Source organism: Haliotis rufescens, unplaced genomic scaffold (assembly GCF_023055435.1).
Source record: "Haliotis rufescens isolate VD_foot unplaced genomic scaffold, xgHalRufe1.0.p SCAF_13, whole genome shotgun sequence".
NCBI classification, from domain to species: Eukaryota; Metazoa; Mollusca; class Gastropoda; order Lepetellida; family Haliotidae; genus Haliotis; species Haliotis rufescens.
In genome coordinates this window covers 14,017,429-14,033,049 of record NW_025963813.1, presented here as the reverse complement: position 1 = coordinate 14,033,049, position 15,621 = coordinate 14,017,429, and the positions used below count along the sequence as shown (strand labels likewise).

The window sequence follows — 15,621 nt, the reverse complement described above, 5'->3', positions numbered from 1 at the left end:
CGCAATTGTGATCAGGGAGTTCCCTCTCTTGTGGAATGAACATTTACTTTTAGAATTCACTGTATAAACGTGCAGTAAACTGTCAATCAACTCCGTCAACTATCCATTTAATCTATTGTATTAACACATGAATAGTCCTATTTCCACTGTAGCCTTGCTCCAAGGCTGTACTGAAAGATAAGTCCATAGATGTGCAGTAATTCTATCTCCAAATAGGCAGGTCTAGATAAGGACTCCATTCTCTTATTGGGGCAGCTTAAATTGTTCTAATTATTTACATTTTCTAGAATTGTGATTTAAATTGATAATTATTGCATTAGAGACTTGTGCAAGTCTATTTCCACTGCTGTTACCAGTGTCACGTCCAACAATTCCCTTTGAATTGTATAGAGACAGACAGTTTATTAAGTGTCACAAGTTAAACACACATAGCTAAAACATTGCATAGCACAATATAAGGGGTTTAACATCCAGCCATGTCTTGGCTCACGGACACTACCTATTTATTACATTATGTTCCGTAGAGTACCGTTATAAAATGATGTAGAACAATGCAAGTATCATATGAATAATTGTCGTCTAAAAAAGCACTGTAAGTCAACTTTAATCTTGTCACACAGAAGAAGAAGAAGAAGAAGAAGAAGAAAATGATGTAGAACAATAAACAATGCAAGTATCATATGAATAATTGTCGTCTAAAATACACTGTATGTCAACTTTAATCTTGTCACAACTGTCTTCCCTTAGGGATAAGTACGATGTCGGATAATAATAATAATAATAATAATAATAATAATAATAATAATAATAATAATAATAATAAGTAAAAAGAAGAACAATAAACAATGCAAGTATCATATGAATAATTGTCATCTAAAAACACTGAATATCAACTTTAATCTGGTCACAACTGTCTTCCCTTAAGGACCACTTCATAAGTTCGATGTCGGATAATAATAATAATGATAATAATAATAAGAAGAAGAAGACGAAAAAGAAGAATTGATATCACTAAATCGAATTTGTGATATAAAAAATACTTCTGATTTTTAAATATCACTAATTAGATTGGTTTATATCATAAAATGCATTGTTTGATGTCACATAATACTTGTTTTGATATCATAAATTCTTTTATTGATATCTACAAATCGAATTTGAAATATCAACAAATATTTTCTGATACCAATAACAAATGGAATTTGTGATCTCAATGACTCATTTTCTGATATCAATTAATGGATTATCGGTGAAATGAAATAGGGATTAAATAGTAAAACGGCGCCTCATACAAATGCAGCACACATTCTGGTATGTCCATCACTCACTGGACTTGAGAACTGTTTGCTCCTTTGACAAAATGCTTCAAAGATATACAAAACACGCATAATTCAATATGTACATATTGTTACCATTTAGAACCAATAGTATTGAGAAATGAGCGTATCGTCTTTTGTTACAAAATTATATTCGTTTGGTCAGAATCTCAAATGACGCTTGCTTGTCCATATGATCAGAAGGTGAAGGAATGCGTCACGTGACATTGACAGTACCACGTGATCAAAACAAATTACGTCACACTGCGGCAGGTGCGTGATCACAACACTGCGTTGGTGGAGTTGAGACATCTTTCATGAGCCCTCTTGGGCTGACATTTTGTTCAAGTTTTAGTGACAGTGACACGGCAACCTGAACGGAAAGTTGTTTAACCTAGCGCCCCCTTTGTGGTCCAAAGCCACAAGGGGGGCCGACATATTCGGAGGAAATGTTTGGACCGAGCGAATCATCCAACATGGCCGACAGATATGGGAGTCTATCCTTGAGAAAGCAGGAAGGGCGCCAAAGAGACCAATATTTCAAAAGTTGCCACAATTTACCAAACCAGTTTCAGAAAAGATCCAATTGGCAGTGCAAAAGCAGAGTCTCTCCCAGAGAGTTTTTACGGGGATCTTTCCGCAGAGTTCCATGAAAACGGCTGCTGCCAATTTGCGTCGTGATGCAGCAATGCGACTGATTTCAGCAGGAATTGGCAGAAGGGGGAGAAACTTGCCATTGTTTGCCTTCGTCTCGGTGGCATTTTCAACAAAGAACAATCTGTCAAGTCAAGAGGAAAGGGACAACGTATTTTCTAAAATCAGAGTGGGTTGTGTTATTTTTCTGGTAGATCTAGGCCTACCCTATCAGGGTTTTTACCTTGACTTTAACTAAGGGTCCTTTAAGTTTAACACGCAATTACTAATTTCAAGTGTCCTTCAGAAAATGTGAGCGTCCTGTAAAGTAATGAAATTGTGGTGCATTTTTTGTTTGATTACAATTCATGAACATTATCATCATGATTATGGTGTATTCTTAGTGTTTTATGTACCGAATCAGAAATCTATTTGGAAAACAAGAGTGAACAGCCCGTAGCTCTGTGGCGCCAAGTCAAAATAAAAATTGTCTACAGGAAAGAACACGGAAGTATGGTTTCCACAGTTACCTAATTCTGAGTCCAGTACATTTTATAAGTAAATACAAGTTCATAATTCCTGATTCATGCCAGCCTCCTATTTAGGGCGTGTTTTGAAATTTAGTTGATCCATGATTAAAAGAAATACTATGTCAACCGAAACAAGGTAGATATGGACAAACTTGATCTTGATGTTTGACAATCAGACAGGGTATCAGTGGTACATATTTGGCTACCCCACTGTTATATAATGCTCAATATCAATATTTTGATGTCCACATCTGTAAGAGCCACAACAAGTTAACTAATCACTGACTTATAAACTAGGATTCTTCAGTGTAGCTGAAAGGTCATGGTCATGAACTGCTGTTTCTTCTATCCGTCATTTACTAGACATTGATTCATGCTGTTTGTTTGTTTGTTTGTTGTTTAACGCTGCACTCAGCAGTATTGCAGCTATATGACAGCTATCTGTAAATAATCGAGTCTGGACCAGACAATCAAATGATTGACATCATGAGCATCGATCCACGCAGTTCGGACACGATGACATGCATCAACCAAGTCAGCGAGTTTGACCACCAGATCCCAATAGTAGCCTCTTACATCAAGCATAGTCGCCATGTACGTACAGCAAGCATAGGTTACTGAAGACCTATAATTCTACCCGAGATCCTCTGACACATGTACCGACAAAGACTGCTCGAGGTCCATATACTGTGTCTGAGTGTGCTGTTCATGTTATACTGCAGCATGGTATCTCAGTGGTCTGACACTATAAACTTGGAATTAGTTTGTGGTTGTACAATCAGTGGTACCTCCAGTCGCTATCTAAGTGCAATAATCATTGACGCAATGTAAACTCAATTTCACCTCACCTCAACTCACATTCTAAATGGCAAATAAAAAGAATGTTATTTATGCAGAAATAATTACCAGTGATTTTATGCCATCACAACATAAGATTTTTTTCATTCAATACACAATTTCATGAATGTAGGATGTCTTTACTGTGGAAACCTTTTAGGGCCATTTGTTTTTTAGTTTTTTCGTTGAAATTTCCAGATACTGACTTGAATTTTTAAGATGTTATGTTGAAATTTCAAGATACATACTTAGTTGAAATTTCAAGATAATGGTCTTGAAATTTCAACAGTATCTTGAAATTTAAAAAAACCCAAACAAATGGCCCTGCAACTGGAAGGCTTCAATCTCTTTACTCTGTCTTTGTTAACCTTTCCCCAGGAGTTGCATGAGTCTAAAACAGTATCTGAGCCGAGCGGAGTGCACATTCTTGGACTTGAGGATTTGGACATTGGACCTTTGATCGACAAGGGATGCAATGCTGCAGTATACGAAGCACGCCCAAGAGGAAGAAAAGGTATCTGTAAGAAGAGATCTCATTTTGTTTGTGTGTTGTAATTGTTGTCACATGTTTAACATGGCAGTCTGCAATGATCTGTTGGTATTTCATAAATATAAGTGTGATTGAAATTGAGTCGTTGGTGACGGCTCAGAACTCAAAGTAGATTTCATCTTCCAGAGGCAAGGGAGTAAACTGACTATAAAATTATAAAATAAAAACACACTTGTTCCTTTCAGTGGAAGACATCAGACCCCCTTTTGCAACAAATGGTATGACAATCCAACCACCTGCCAATGAATCCAGGAATGAAACTGCAAACAAGACCGATCCTGAGGCCTCCCCGATGTCTCTTGAGTCCAGTCCAGAAAGAGAGGTGGCGCCAGTTGTATTTGAAGACTCGGACAGTGACTTCACCATTCTGGATACAGAAGACAGCCTACCATTGGATGAACTCAAACAAAGTCATGCTTGGTCATCAGATGGCGAACTAACCGATACAGATCAAGAGATGATAGATGAGTCGGACAGTGACATCAGCATTCTCGACTCATTGGGCAGTATTGGTCAGGAACCAGGAGCATTAGACACTGGTTTTGAAGAGTTGGCGCCAAAGTTGTGTGAAGAGATGGGGCCAACTTTCTTCAAAGAGATGGGACCAAGCGTGCCTGAAGAAGAATCTGATAGTGACATCACCATCCTTGAGGTTGAAGATGACAGCATTTTGATAATGAAGACATACAAGACTGGCGATGCAGGTGCGGAGGTATCATCAGATGCATCTGAGGAGTCTGACAGCGACATGAGCATCCTTGAGGATGATGGTCCGCCTGGAAGCTGTACGGCTGGGGTGGTGGAAGAGCATCTGAAGCTGCTGATGCAAGATGTGCCATCAGATCCTGAAGATAAAGGTCAGTCACAAATAATTATCAAATACAAATATCCATTTGTTTTCTTCTTTGTACATTTCTTTGGGTACTGTGTTTCTGCTGGGTTTGATATAAGTGGGACCCTATGGGGATCCTGGGATAGCTTTGTAAGACAATAGCTGTAACTTAATTGCATGTGTGTCCCGCTTACTGCATCAAACTGCATATGCAGGTCTCTAGTGTCAGGCCAAGGGCATTCTGGGTAAGAATATGGATCTTGAGTTCCCTATGCTTGTCATAAGAGGCGACTAATTGGATTGGGTGATCAGACTTACTGACTTGGTTGAACACACGTCCGAGTATCCCGATTGCATGGATCAATGCTAATGATATAAATCACTGGATTGTCTGGTACAGAATTGTTTATTTATTGGCTGCTGTTGTATGGCTGGAATATTGCTTAGTGAGGCTTTTAAAATAACAAACAGGGCAATTGCTGGATTTGATGGTGATGTTATGATTATTATTGCTGTAGATCCCCAGCTAGACGCTACTCCTTCCTGTGAATATGACCTAGCCTTGAAGATGATGTTCAACTACGACGTGGAATCAAATGCAGAAGCTGTATTGACAGCTATGGAGAAGGAAGCAGTGCCCATGAGGATGACGGATTTTCACCAGCAACAGGATTCCTGGCACAATGGGTAACTATCTCATCGACATAGGACTGAACTTCTAAAATGAAGACTGAATTCGACACTAAACTTGTAGCAAGTGAGTGTGTTGGGTTTATCGCTGCCTTTTGCAATGTTCCTGCAAGATAAGTGACACCAGAATGGGCTTCACCCATGTGGGAATCGAACCTGGGCCTTGGAAGTGACGAGTGAACAATTTTACCCCCAGGCTGTCCTACTCCCACTAGATAAGTAAAGAAATCGTCTCCAGTTGCATTTAAAAGAAATTCACAAACATAGTTAGCATAGTGTGGTACCGACTGGTTAAAGTTCTACAGAGTTGCAGCTCTTAGTCAGACCAGGATCTGCTGATCATAGATTGAAATATTAGAATTGCCCCAAGTGAGGGTGCGTTTGGGTGAGCTGTTTTTCTCTGTTCTTTGGGAACAGCACAGGACGTTTCCACTACCTATTCGGAAGAGAGAGAGATAAGCAATAAGTATGAGTCAGGATAAGTATAAATGATATTTTTACTCTAAAAAATACATTTTGGTCATCATCTTCTTTCCTGTGTTTGGGATTCTCCCTGAGCAGGGACTTATTCAGGATTCTAAGGTATGTGCCTTTGTCAGGCAATTTGAGAAAACAATTAGTTGTTTAGCTGAAATTGTTCAGTGAGATACAAGTCACTTCTACAAGCGATAACATAAGATTGATTACATAAATTGGAATTTGTAATTCCAGTTTGGGAACTTTCACAGTCACTGCAGACTTTGGAACGAGTGAGTGAAGTTTTACGCCGCTTTTAGCAATATTCCTGCAATATCTCGGCGGGGGACACCACAGTTGGGCTTCACACATTGTACCCATGTCGGGAATCGAACCCGAGTCTTTGGCGTGAGGAGCAAACGCTTTAACCACTAGGCTACCCGACCGCCCCCTTTGGAAAAGGAAGTGCGGATTTAGGGACAAATATCAGCCTCTTAGCAGATCTAGATCAATACCAGTTGAGTTATCTTATGACCTGCAGCTTAAATTCCCCCAAGTTCATGTGACGCACAATCATGTAGCTGTATTTGTCGGGACGCGGGATCGAGTACTCCCCCAGCAACCTGATTCTTGTTGCGTACATGGAAAAAGTACTGAGGCTATTCACACTAGGACAATGTTCATTTTGAGAATACAACTGTTGTTGTATTGCAGGAACCGTGTGAAGAACAAAACTGTCTCTCCGCACCCGAACATTGTGTGTATGCAGGGGGTGTTCGTAGACAGCGTGCCCGATCTACCTGACAACAGACAGCACTACCCAGCAGCCCTCCCAACAAGAATTGACCCCAATGGCTTTGGAAGAAACATGACCATGTTCCTCCTCATGAAAAAGTGAGTGTCCTGTAGATGCATGTAGATTAGTGGTGTAATTATGCGATGATGCCATTCATGGGGGCAGTATCACATGATTGAAGTAAAACAATGGGTTGGTCGAGTTATCTGAAACACAAGTTTTTTTGTTACTTGTGCAGGTAAGCATGGTAAGTGACCGTCTTTTCTATGGTTCATTGTTTAGGTAATAAATATACACCCATATAGAAGATGGCATTGCATCTGTTATGTGCAGTGTGTCTTGATAATTGTTTGGTTACCTTAAAGTTTAGGGAGCCTCAAGTTAGGTGGTTTTTAATGCCGTAAAAGGCGTCTATGCTTGTTGTAAGAGGCAACTAACAGCATGGGGTGGTCAGGCTTGCTGACTTGGTTGAGGCATTTCATCATATCCCAAATGCGTGGATCGATACTCATGATATCAATCACTTGATTGTCTTGTCCAGACATACTGCTGCCATAAAGCTGGAATATTGCTGAGTTAGGCGTAAATGTACAAACGAACAAAAATAATGCCAAGAATTAGGGTATTATTTTGTTTTTTGTTATTCAGTGTTTTTTTTTATGTGTCTCCAGGTACACCTGTACTCTGAGAGAGTTTCTGAACAAAGAGTCGCCCAATATGGCCACCAGGTGTCTACTGCTGGCCCAGCTGTTGGAGGGTGTGGTCTGCCTCCAGCATGATAGAATCGCTCACCGAGATCTGAAGAGTGACAATCTCTTGCTTGATCTATCTAATGGGACAGGTACTCATTTGCTTAATGGAAAAGAACACACTATTACCATGAATTATATATATTATATGATATTACCATGATTTTACCATGATTACTGTGTTAACTGTTGTACGCAATGATTGCATTTATTGAGAATGAAGCAGGAATGCCAGCATCATCATTCCAGCTATATGACGGCGGTCTGTAAATAATCGAGTCTGGACCAGACAATCCAGTGATTGACATCATGAGCATCGATCCATGCAGTTGGGATTGATGACATGCATCAACCAAGTCAGCGAGTCTGACCACCCGATCCCTTTTACGGCAAGCATGGGTTGCTGAAGACCTATTCTACCCCAGATCTTCAAGGGTCCATTTCCTTGTGGACTACCACTTTCACCATTAGGTAGATGGCAACTCTGTAGCAGGACTAGTGACATTTCCTTGTGGACATCCACTTTTACCTTTAGGCAGATTGTATCTCTGTAGCAGATCATTTTTGTGGACGAGTATAAAAATCAAAATTAATTTCTAACCCATGATTGCTATGATAGAATTAGCATTATGCCATACTCCTTGGTTACACTGTGTTAGGAAACATCTATAACCTGTGTCAGGAAACATCTATAACCTGTGTCAGGAAACATCTATAACCTGTGTCAGGAAACATCTATAGCCTGTGTCAGGAAACATCTATAACCTGTGTCAGGAAACATCTATAGCCTGTGTCAGGAAACATCTATAACCTGTGTCAGGAAACATCTATAACCTGTGTCATTTACAGCTTTCCTTCCACATTAAGTTGGCACATCGCTATATTCTTCATAAAAGAAGTTAAGAATACAATGTTTTCAATAGTAAATCTGTCATTGACTCTTTTTTCATATGACTGTAGTTAATCTGTCAGGGGGCATAAATTGTTTTATTCAGCTGCAGTCATTATTAAGTTATGTTCAATTATGGCCCATTGCAATTATCAATTGCCCATAGTCACAAAAACTGTAAGCAGGGGGCTTTAAGAAAGTTTCCTTCCCAATCTGCACCATGGTAGTCCTCGTGTGTCTGCTGTTGATATGATACTTGGTTGCCCTTATGATGTGATATTAATGCAACCGCCTTTGCAGAAAATCCCACTTTGGTGATCAGTGACTTTGGCTGCTGTTTGTGCGAAGACAGCCTGCAGGTCCCCTACAACACCAGTGAAATAAACAAGGGAGGTAATGCTGCACTCATGGCGCCAGAGGTAGGTCAATATCATGCAATATCCTCCAAGTGCAGTCTTTCTTAAGATTTTTTACTTATCCTTTCTCACGCTATGCATTTCATCCTTCTTCTTGCAATCCTATGTGGAAACGGGCTTGAACAAAGTTTCCAGCTTCCAAAAAAACAATTCACTTGAACACATCCCAGCATCACCATGGTCCCCACCCAAACAAATGTGTCATACACCTATCTTGTCTACTTAGCGTAATATTAACATTTACATACAGTAAATGGGCAAGAAAGATACTCTCAGTCCTCTGCCGTGATATTGCTGGAATATGGCTAAATGTGTCGTAAAAATATACACTCTCACTCACTCACTCACTCACTCACTCACTCACATAACAGCACATCTATCTTTATCTAGTGTATGCCAGTAGATATTCATTGTGAATGTATATTTTTACCATTGACATGAAGACAACAATGTTGTAACCATTAAAATATAAACAACCCAATATTTTCAGATCGCCTGTGCGAGGGTGGGCAAGTCCTCTATGCTAGATTACAGCAAGGCAGACCTGTGGGCTGTAGGGGCTCTTGCATACGAGATATTTGGCAAGGACAACCCATTCTACCGCAGCACGACCAACCCACACCGGCTGGACAGCAAAACGTTCAGGGAGGAGGACCTTCCACCCCTCCCAGGTATGCTGATCATTTCATGCCCTATCCTCAGTCCCTTGGGTCACTTGTTCTTCAGTGCCATCTGTCATGTGAAATACTGTAAATCTTGATATTAACGCGAGCGTGAATTAAATGCGAAAAATGCGAGTGGTCTTGGCTCGCATTATTATACATCGCATTTATATCAACAATAAGACATTTTGGATAGCAGAAAAAACATCTTAGACATACACTGAAAACAAACAACTATGTATTCCCTATCACTGTTTATTGAGCAGCACTTGTTACAAGTATATAAACAATGTCATTGAAACAATAATTACATCCTGTGAATTGTCACTGCTGGGGTCAAGACAAGTGTTCTACTCACTCATGTCATCACTGATCACACCTGCAAGTCCAGACAGACACCACCCAACACGGTGTCTTTGCTCTTTGCGACTGCATCAAAGGCTCACACAAGCCAGCGGGCACATATTGTTTTAGCTGTCGTACTCTACTCAGCGCTAATAAGCGGTGCTATTTGGTGTGTGATTGGATTAATGTAAGGTTGGATTAAGGTGAGGATTCTCCTGTAAACCTGACAGAGGACATTTTGTTTAGATATAAATCCACTAATGCTTGAGAGGAGGGGGTGTCGCATTCATATTGAGTCGCATATTTGGCTAGGGGCCAGCGGTTGCATTCTTTTGGAGACGCATTAATTTCATGTTTTACAGTATGTGGATTTGGTTCCCTTCACTGTTACACAGGATCATTGGTGTCCTGTGTTGTGGGATTATAGCACTATTGTAGAAAGCACTCTTCACTATGTTTACACAATAAGTTAAAGCATTACACCTGCTTTAAATCATTCATTCTTACTGAAAAATATCTTTTGGGTATAAATGTTAAGAAATTTCGAACAGCATTATCCTGTTTCAGATATAGCTCTCATGATTTTCTAATAGAAAAAGGTTGACATTTAGGGATATCAAGGGAAAACAGATTGTGTAAATATTGTACTTCCCAAGAGATAGAAGATGAATACCATTTTTTGCTAGTCTGTCCATTGTATGCAAATATCAGAAAAGAATACATACATACATATTTTTATCTGAATCCTAGAATAGACAAATTTTATATCCTCATGTCATCTCAAAATGAAATGGTCACGAAATATCTTGCCATGTATATATATCATGCTATGAACATCAGATCCTCTGTACTATAGAGGTGATATTTAGTTACGATATATGTAATTCCTATTGCACACATCGCTACTGTATGTGTATATGTACTATAGGCCTATGCCCTTTTCAGTACTTGAAATAAAGATTGATTGATTGAAGAAAGCAATGCTAAATAACTGCCTTCGTTGGCCATGTTTCGCTCACCTTGTTAGATGTTGAGTGCACTTATTGATGCAGCTTCAATTGTCTTAATATGAACGAGATGATAGTCCTTGGAAACTGTAAACTTGATAATATTCCTATTTATGGTCTAAAGCTGATGCAAAGTTAACAGTTGAATTTGCTTTTCTTTGATTATGCTAATTATGAAATACAATGTGATAATTAATTAATCATATAATGTAACTTTGTTAAACAGATGATGTCCCTGTGGCTATTAAGCATCTGGTCAGGAACCTTCTCTGTCGAGATCCTGCAAGGGTAAGGATAGTCTCTTGTCACATGATCAACATGTGACTCGGCAAGTTAACCTTCAGAGACTCTTCTCAGATAAAGCGATAAAGACCACTTATGTCAGCATTTTCCTTGCAAATGTTGAGAGTTGTGTCTCCTTTTCCCCATCTTCCAGAGGCAAGGGAGTTAACTGACTATAAAAGTCCTGTTTCATCCCTTGCCGAAATTGGCTGGACTTATATTTTGGCTGGACTAACAGTCTGATCAAAATCGCGTCATGAAATCGTTATCCAGTGTGTAAACTACATGGTGACTGCTTTGGAGATTTCGTTTGAATCCAGGATTTGCAAATCATATGTAACTTCAACTTGGCATTGACAGATATTTTCCAGTATTTTCATGTTTTTAATCAACGTGCTCAAGTGTTGTGCAACAATCAACGTGCACTGGGTGTCTGTAACTTGATCTGATTGTCTCGGCTGCATGGTGCCGCAGATGCAAGTGAAACGAGAGGTGCAATCTGATTGGTCAGTAGGAGGGACATGATTCATAATAACCACTGGTGGAGCTATGCAAGTGTGGAAACTTGACTTTTATAGCCTGTTAACTCCCTTGCCTGGGGAAGATAACCTTTTACTCATCCTTTGATGTGGGTACTGTACATGCTGTATGTGACTGTTGTTGTTTGTTGTTCAAAGCTGCCCTCAGCAATATTCCTGCTATTTGATGGCGTTATATAAATAATCGAATCTGGACCAGGGTGTCTGAATGTGACTGATTGCTTGTCATTCACAAGTTAGTATTCATACTTTTCATGGAACTGGCACTTTTAGCTTCATGTCAACATAGGTTCACATTTCGATAAATTATTGCCTCTGAGATTTGTTACATTAAGCCTGGTCTCGGTATCTTTATTTAAAGGTGAGCAGTATATTTTGTTGACAATTTATTAATCATGAAAGGAAAGATGTTGACTTGGTAACATTTTTGATGTTTGGAAAACTAACTTGTCAAAGGCCATGTGCAATTCCCAACATTGGTACAATGTGTGAAGGCCATTTCTGATGCTCCTGTCGTGATATTGCTGGAATATTGCAAAAAGCTGCGTAAAACCATACTCACTCACTCACTTTACTCTCTTCACATTCAAATTTTTGTATCTTGATTTTAAAGTAAAACTAGTCAGCTTGTTTGAACTATTATCCTGACTCAGAGAACACATTGTTGTCTGTGAATATATATCTTCACTCCTGCCATGTACTGTTAGTCATTATAAGATCAGTTGACAGTTCTGTCTGTATTTTTTAGAATGTATGTGTCAAAGATTTTGGTCAGACATTTTCAGAATATTGATGAAAAGCTTCATGCATTTGTTCATGTTATATACTGGTCAAAGAAAAATTCAACATTTTGATTAAGAAGCTGATTTTTTTTTTTACTCTATATATATAATAAACTATGGACACAGGTACATTACATTGATTATGTCTGATCATTGTAACATCACAAAGACAAACATTCCATTACTTGTCATTACAGCGACTAAGTGTGGATGTTGCTGCCACGGTGATGCAGTTGTGTCTGTTCATGCCGCAGCAGTGGATACAAGCTGGAAGATCAGTCTGCCTGCAGGACATCCAAGAATGGGTGGTGCTACTGGCAGCACAACTGACTCTCACCACTGTCTTCGGCCAGGCACACACAGCAGCTTGCGATGCGCTGAAGAAGACCTTTCTTTCTCGAATTTCGTACAAGGATTTGAAGAGTGCTGTTTCGTTTGTTTCAGAAATTAATATTTTGTAGAAGGGAAGGTGTACTATATATTCCAGTGTTTATTCCAGAACATAAATGGTTTTCCTTGGTTTATTAGTCAGGATTTGATACTCAATCTGATTTTTAAGAATCTGAAACCATTACGAATGCTTCAAATTTCTAAATATTAAAGGATGGGACAAAAGTTTATTATTTCATGTGATAAGATGTCAAAGTAATTACCATGGTACAAGCATAATGTTGGCAAAGACTGTGATAAGTTTATGATGAACTGTTAGTAAAATGTTCTTAAACAGATTGCTTGTTGTGTTATTATTGCTGATTCAAGTTTCTGAATCAACTTGAAGATTTAAAAGTTGGTACAGAATACATCTGAAATAGTGTCACTTTGTGAGGATGACATTGTGGGAATAGAATGCTATTCTGTCAAATGTTGGTGAGGTGAAATGGGGTTTAGTGTGGTGTTCATAATTATTGCACTTACGAAGCAATGTACGTGAACATGTGTCTTGCTTGCACTCAACCAGACTAATGACAGATTTATAGTGCCGGATCACTGAGATACTGTCCCACATGGGGGAGGGGGGGTGTGCATGAAAAACTGAGAGTTCAATTTTTCCAAACACAATATTTTAAAGATGTGAACAATATTTAGATATTCAGGCACTGGTAATTTATTGGAAGGGCAGCATGAAAAAAACCCCTGTTACATAAAAGACCAATCTCTTTCTCCCCCATCCCACCCCAGTTATGTAATGCATCTGCTTCTGTGAAAGAAAATGGATTTCGCCAAAGAAAGTTTCTGTGATGAAAGAATGCTATCGAGTTGTGGGGTTGCGCTCCATGTTAACATCATGTGTGGGATATTTTGAACTTAAAATGGAATGTCATTTACTGGTGCAAACCTTCATTATTTCGAACTCCAACAGAATGTGAGTGAGTAGTGTTACATCCCCCTTATCTAAGAAGAATCACTGCGGAAAACAAAACTGGTCTCCACCCATTGTTGCCTTGACAGAAACAGTAAATAGTTCCTCATATCAGTCACTGCATAGTTTCCCTGGTCCTGATTTCATTTAATATTGGGGGCGGTTGGGTAGCCTAGTGGTTAAAGCGTTAGCTCATCACACCAAAGACCTGGGATCGATTCCCGACATGGGTACAATGTGTGAAGCCCATTTCTGGTGTCCCCCGCCGTGATATTGCTGGAATATTGCTAAAAGCAGCGTAAAACCATTCTCACTCACTCACTCATTTAATATTGGTGCGTGCAGTGTAAACAAGAAGAAAACGTGGACAAAATCAGTCAACAGTGACCCCCCTCGGGGCTTTCAAAGGAGCTTGTCTGCTGCACCCGATGCTGAAGGGAATCGATTATCGATTTGAGATCAGAAAGTTCTCGAATGTTGATCAAATGTGTTCCCACCAAGAAGAAAAAAGGTTTATTGATAGCTTCTTTGTTATACTGTAATATAGACGTTCCAGAATAGATCCTAATACTGTTGTCAAGCAAAACTGCATAATGAACTTCAGAAACGTCACTGTTATCAATAAACCTTCAAAGTCTTCTTTGTCGTCCGTCAGCTATTACGAAATGCCAATCCAACAATTCAAGTATGTTCCCAAATAAGCATTTGATTGATGTTGTGGTTCATGTACAAATGTCTGTCTCAAATTGCCGGAGGAGTACTTATTCTCTATAATTTCGACCAAATGAACCGATTTCGACCAAATGAACCGATAGGGTAAACCGGTATATGACATGGTTTATTTTACATGGTGTTTATTGATTTTGTTGATGGTAATTCTTTCAATACATTTTCTTTGTCTCAACCTTTGGGATATGTTTCTGGCAAGCCTTAACACTTTCAGGATTTCATAATTGTTTTTGTTCTGTTTGGTAAGGGGGCGGTCGGGTAGCCTAGTGGTTAAAGCGTTCGCTCGTCACGCCGAAGACCCGGGTTCGATTCCCGACATTGGTACAATGTGTGAAGCCCATTCCTGGTGTCCCCCGCCGTGATATTGCTGGAGTATTGCTAAAAAGCGGCGTAAAACCATAACTCACTCACTCACTCACTCTGTTTGGTAAGGCATTGCGCCTGATTATGTTTTCAGATGTTTGTAAAAGATTCAGAAATAGTCAAGTCCTGCTTGTAATACGACTTCAGCACCACCACGTACTGGTAATATCTGTGTATTGATTTATAATGGTTGTGTTTGTTTAAGAGACATATAAACATTCTGTTTTCAGTGAAGAGCTAGGTTGCCTGTGGATTTCACCCCCTAAATTGAATTTGGACCGGGACGCTCAGAATGAAGTTTCAAATGTTAAATTTATGTTAAATGTTATAAATCAGTGTGTTTGTGTCCTTTCTATTTCCATTTCTCCATGACAAAACAAAAATCGAACTCTTGAGGGTTAGCTAAGATAAATGAGGCGGCATAGGTGTGTCCAATATTTTGAGTGGGTTATATCTGAATTCAGGGACTGCCTCCGTGGTCTTGTGGTAGAGCGTCCGCCTGGAGAGCGGAAGGTCCGGGGTTTGATCCCCGGCCGCGTCATACCAAAAGACGTCAAAAGATTGTACTTGCCGTTACTCTGCCTGGTGCTCGATATTTATAGGCTAAAACAAGGACTGGTCGGCTGGGAGTCAGTATATTGTGTCTGAGTGGGGTATTCATGCTAAACTGCGGCATGATATCTCAGTGGGGTGGCACTATAAATGGGCATCGGTCTGGACTAGTACAAGCAGCCACACACACGTGCACGTCGTTATATAAGTGCAATAATCTTGGACGCGACGTTAAACCCCATTTGACCTCAATTCTGAATTCAGGAAACCTCGATAATAGCCATAAAACTAAGTACGGCGCTGTAT

General features: G+C 39.5%; 1 protein-coding gene across 1 annotated transcript; it reads left to right on the top strand.

The window, feature by feature from the left end:
- Window positions 1-1,569: 1,569 nt before the first annotated feature.
- On the top strand, window positions 1,570-13,039 carry LOC124111198 (serine/threonine-protein kinase Pink1, mitochondrial-like). Its single transcript, XM_046470817.2, has 10 exons — window positions 1,570-2,139; window positions 3,695-3,830; window positions 4,052-4,723; window positions 5,217-5,385; window positions 6,559-6,738; window positions 7,312-7,481; window positions 8,579-8,697; window positions 9,185-9,365; window positions 10,935-10,996; window positions 12,509-13,039. Exons 1-10 carry the CDS (start codon window positions 1,966-1,968, stop codon window positions 12,770-12,772), a joined length of 2,127 nt encoding a protein of 708 aa, XP_046326773.2. The 5' UTR covers window positions 1,570-1,965; the 3' UTR covers window positions 12,773-13,039.
- Window positions 13,040-15,621: the final 2,582 nt, after the last annotated feature.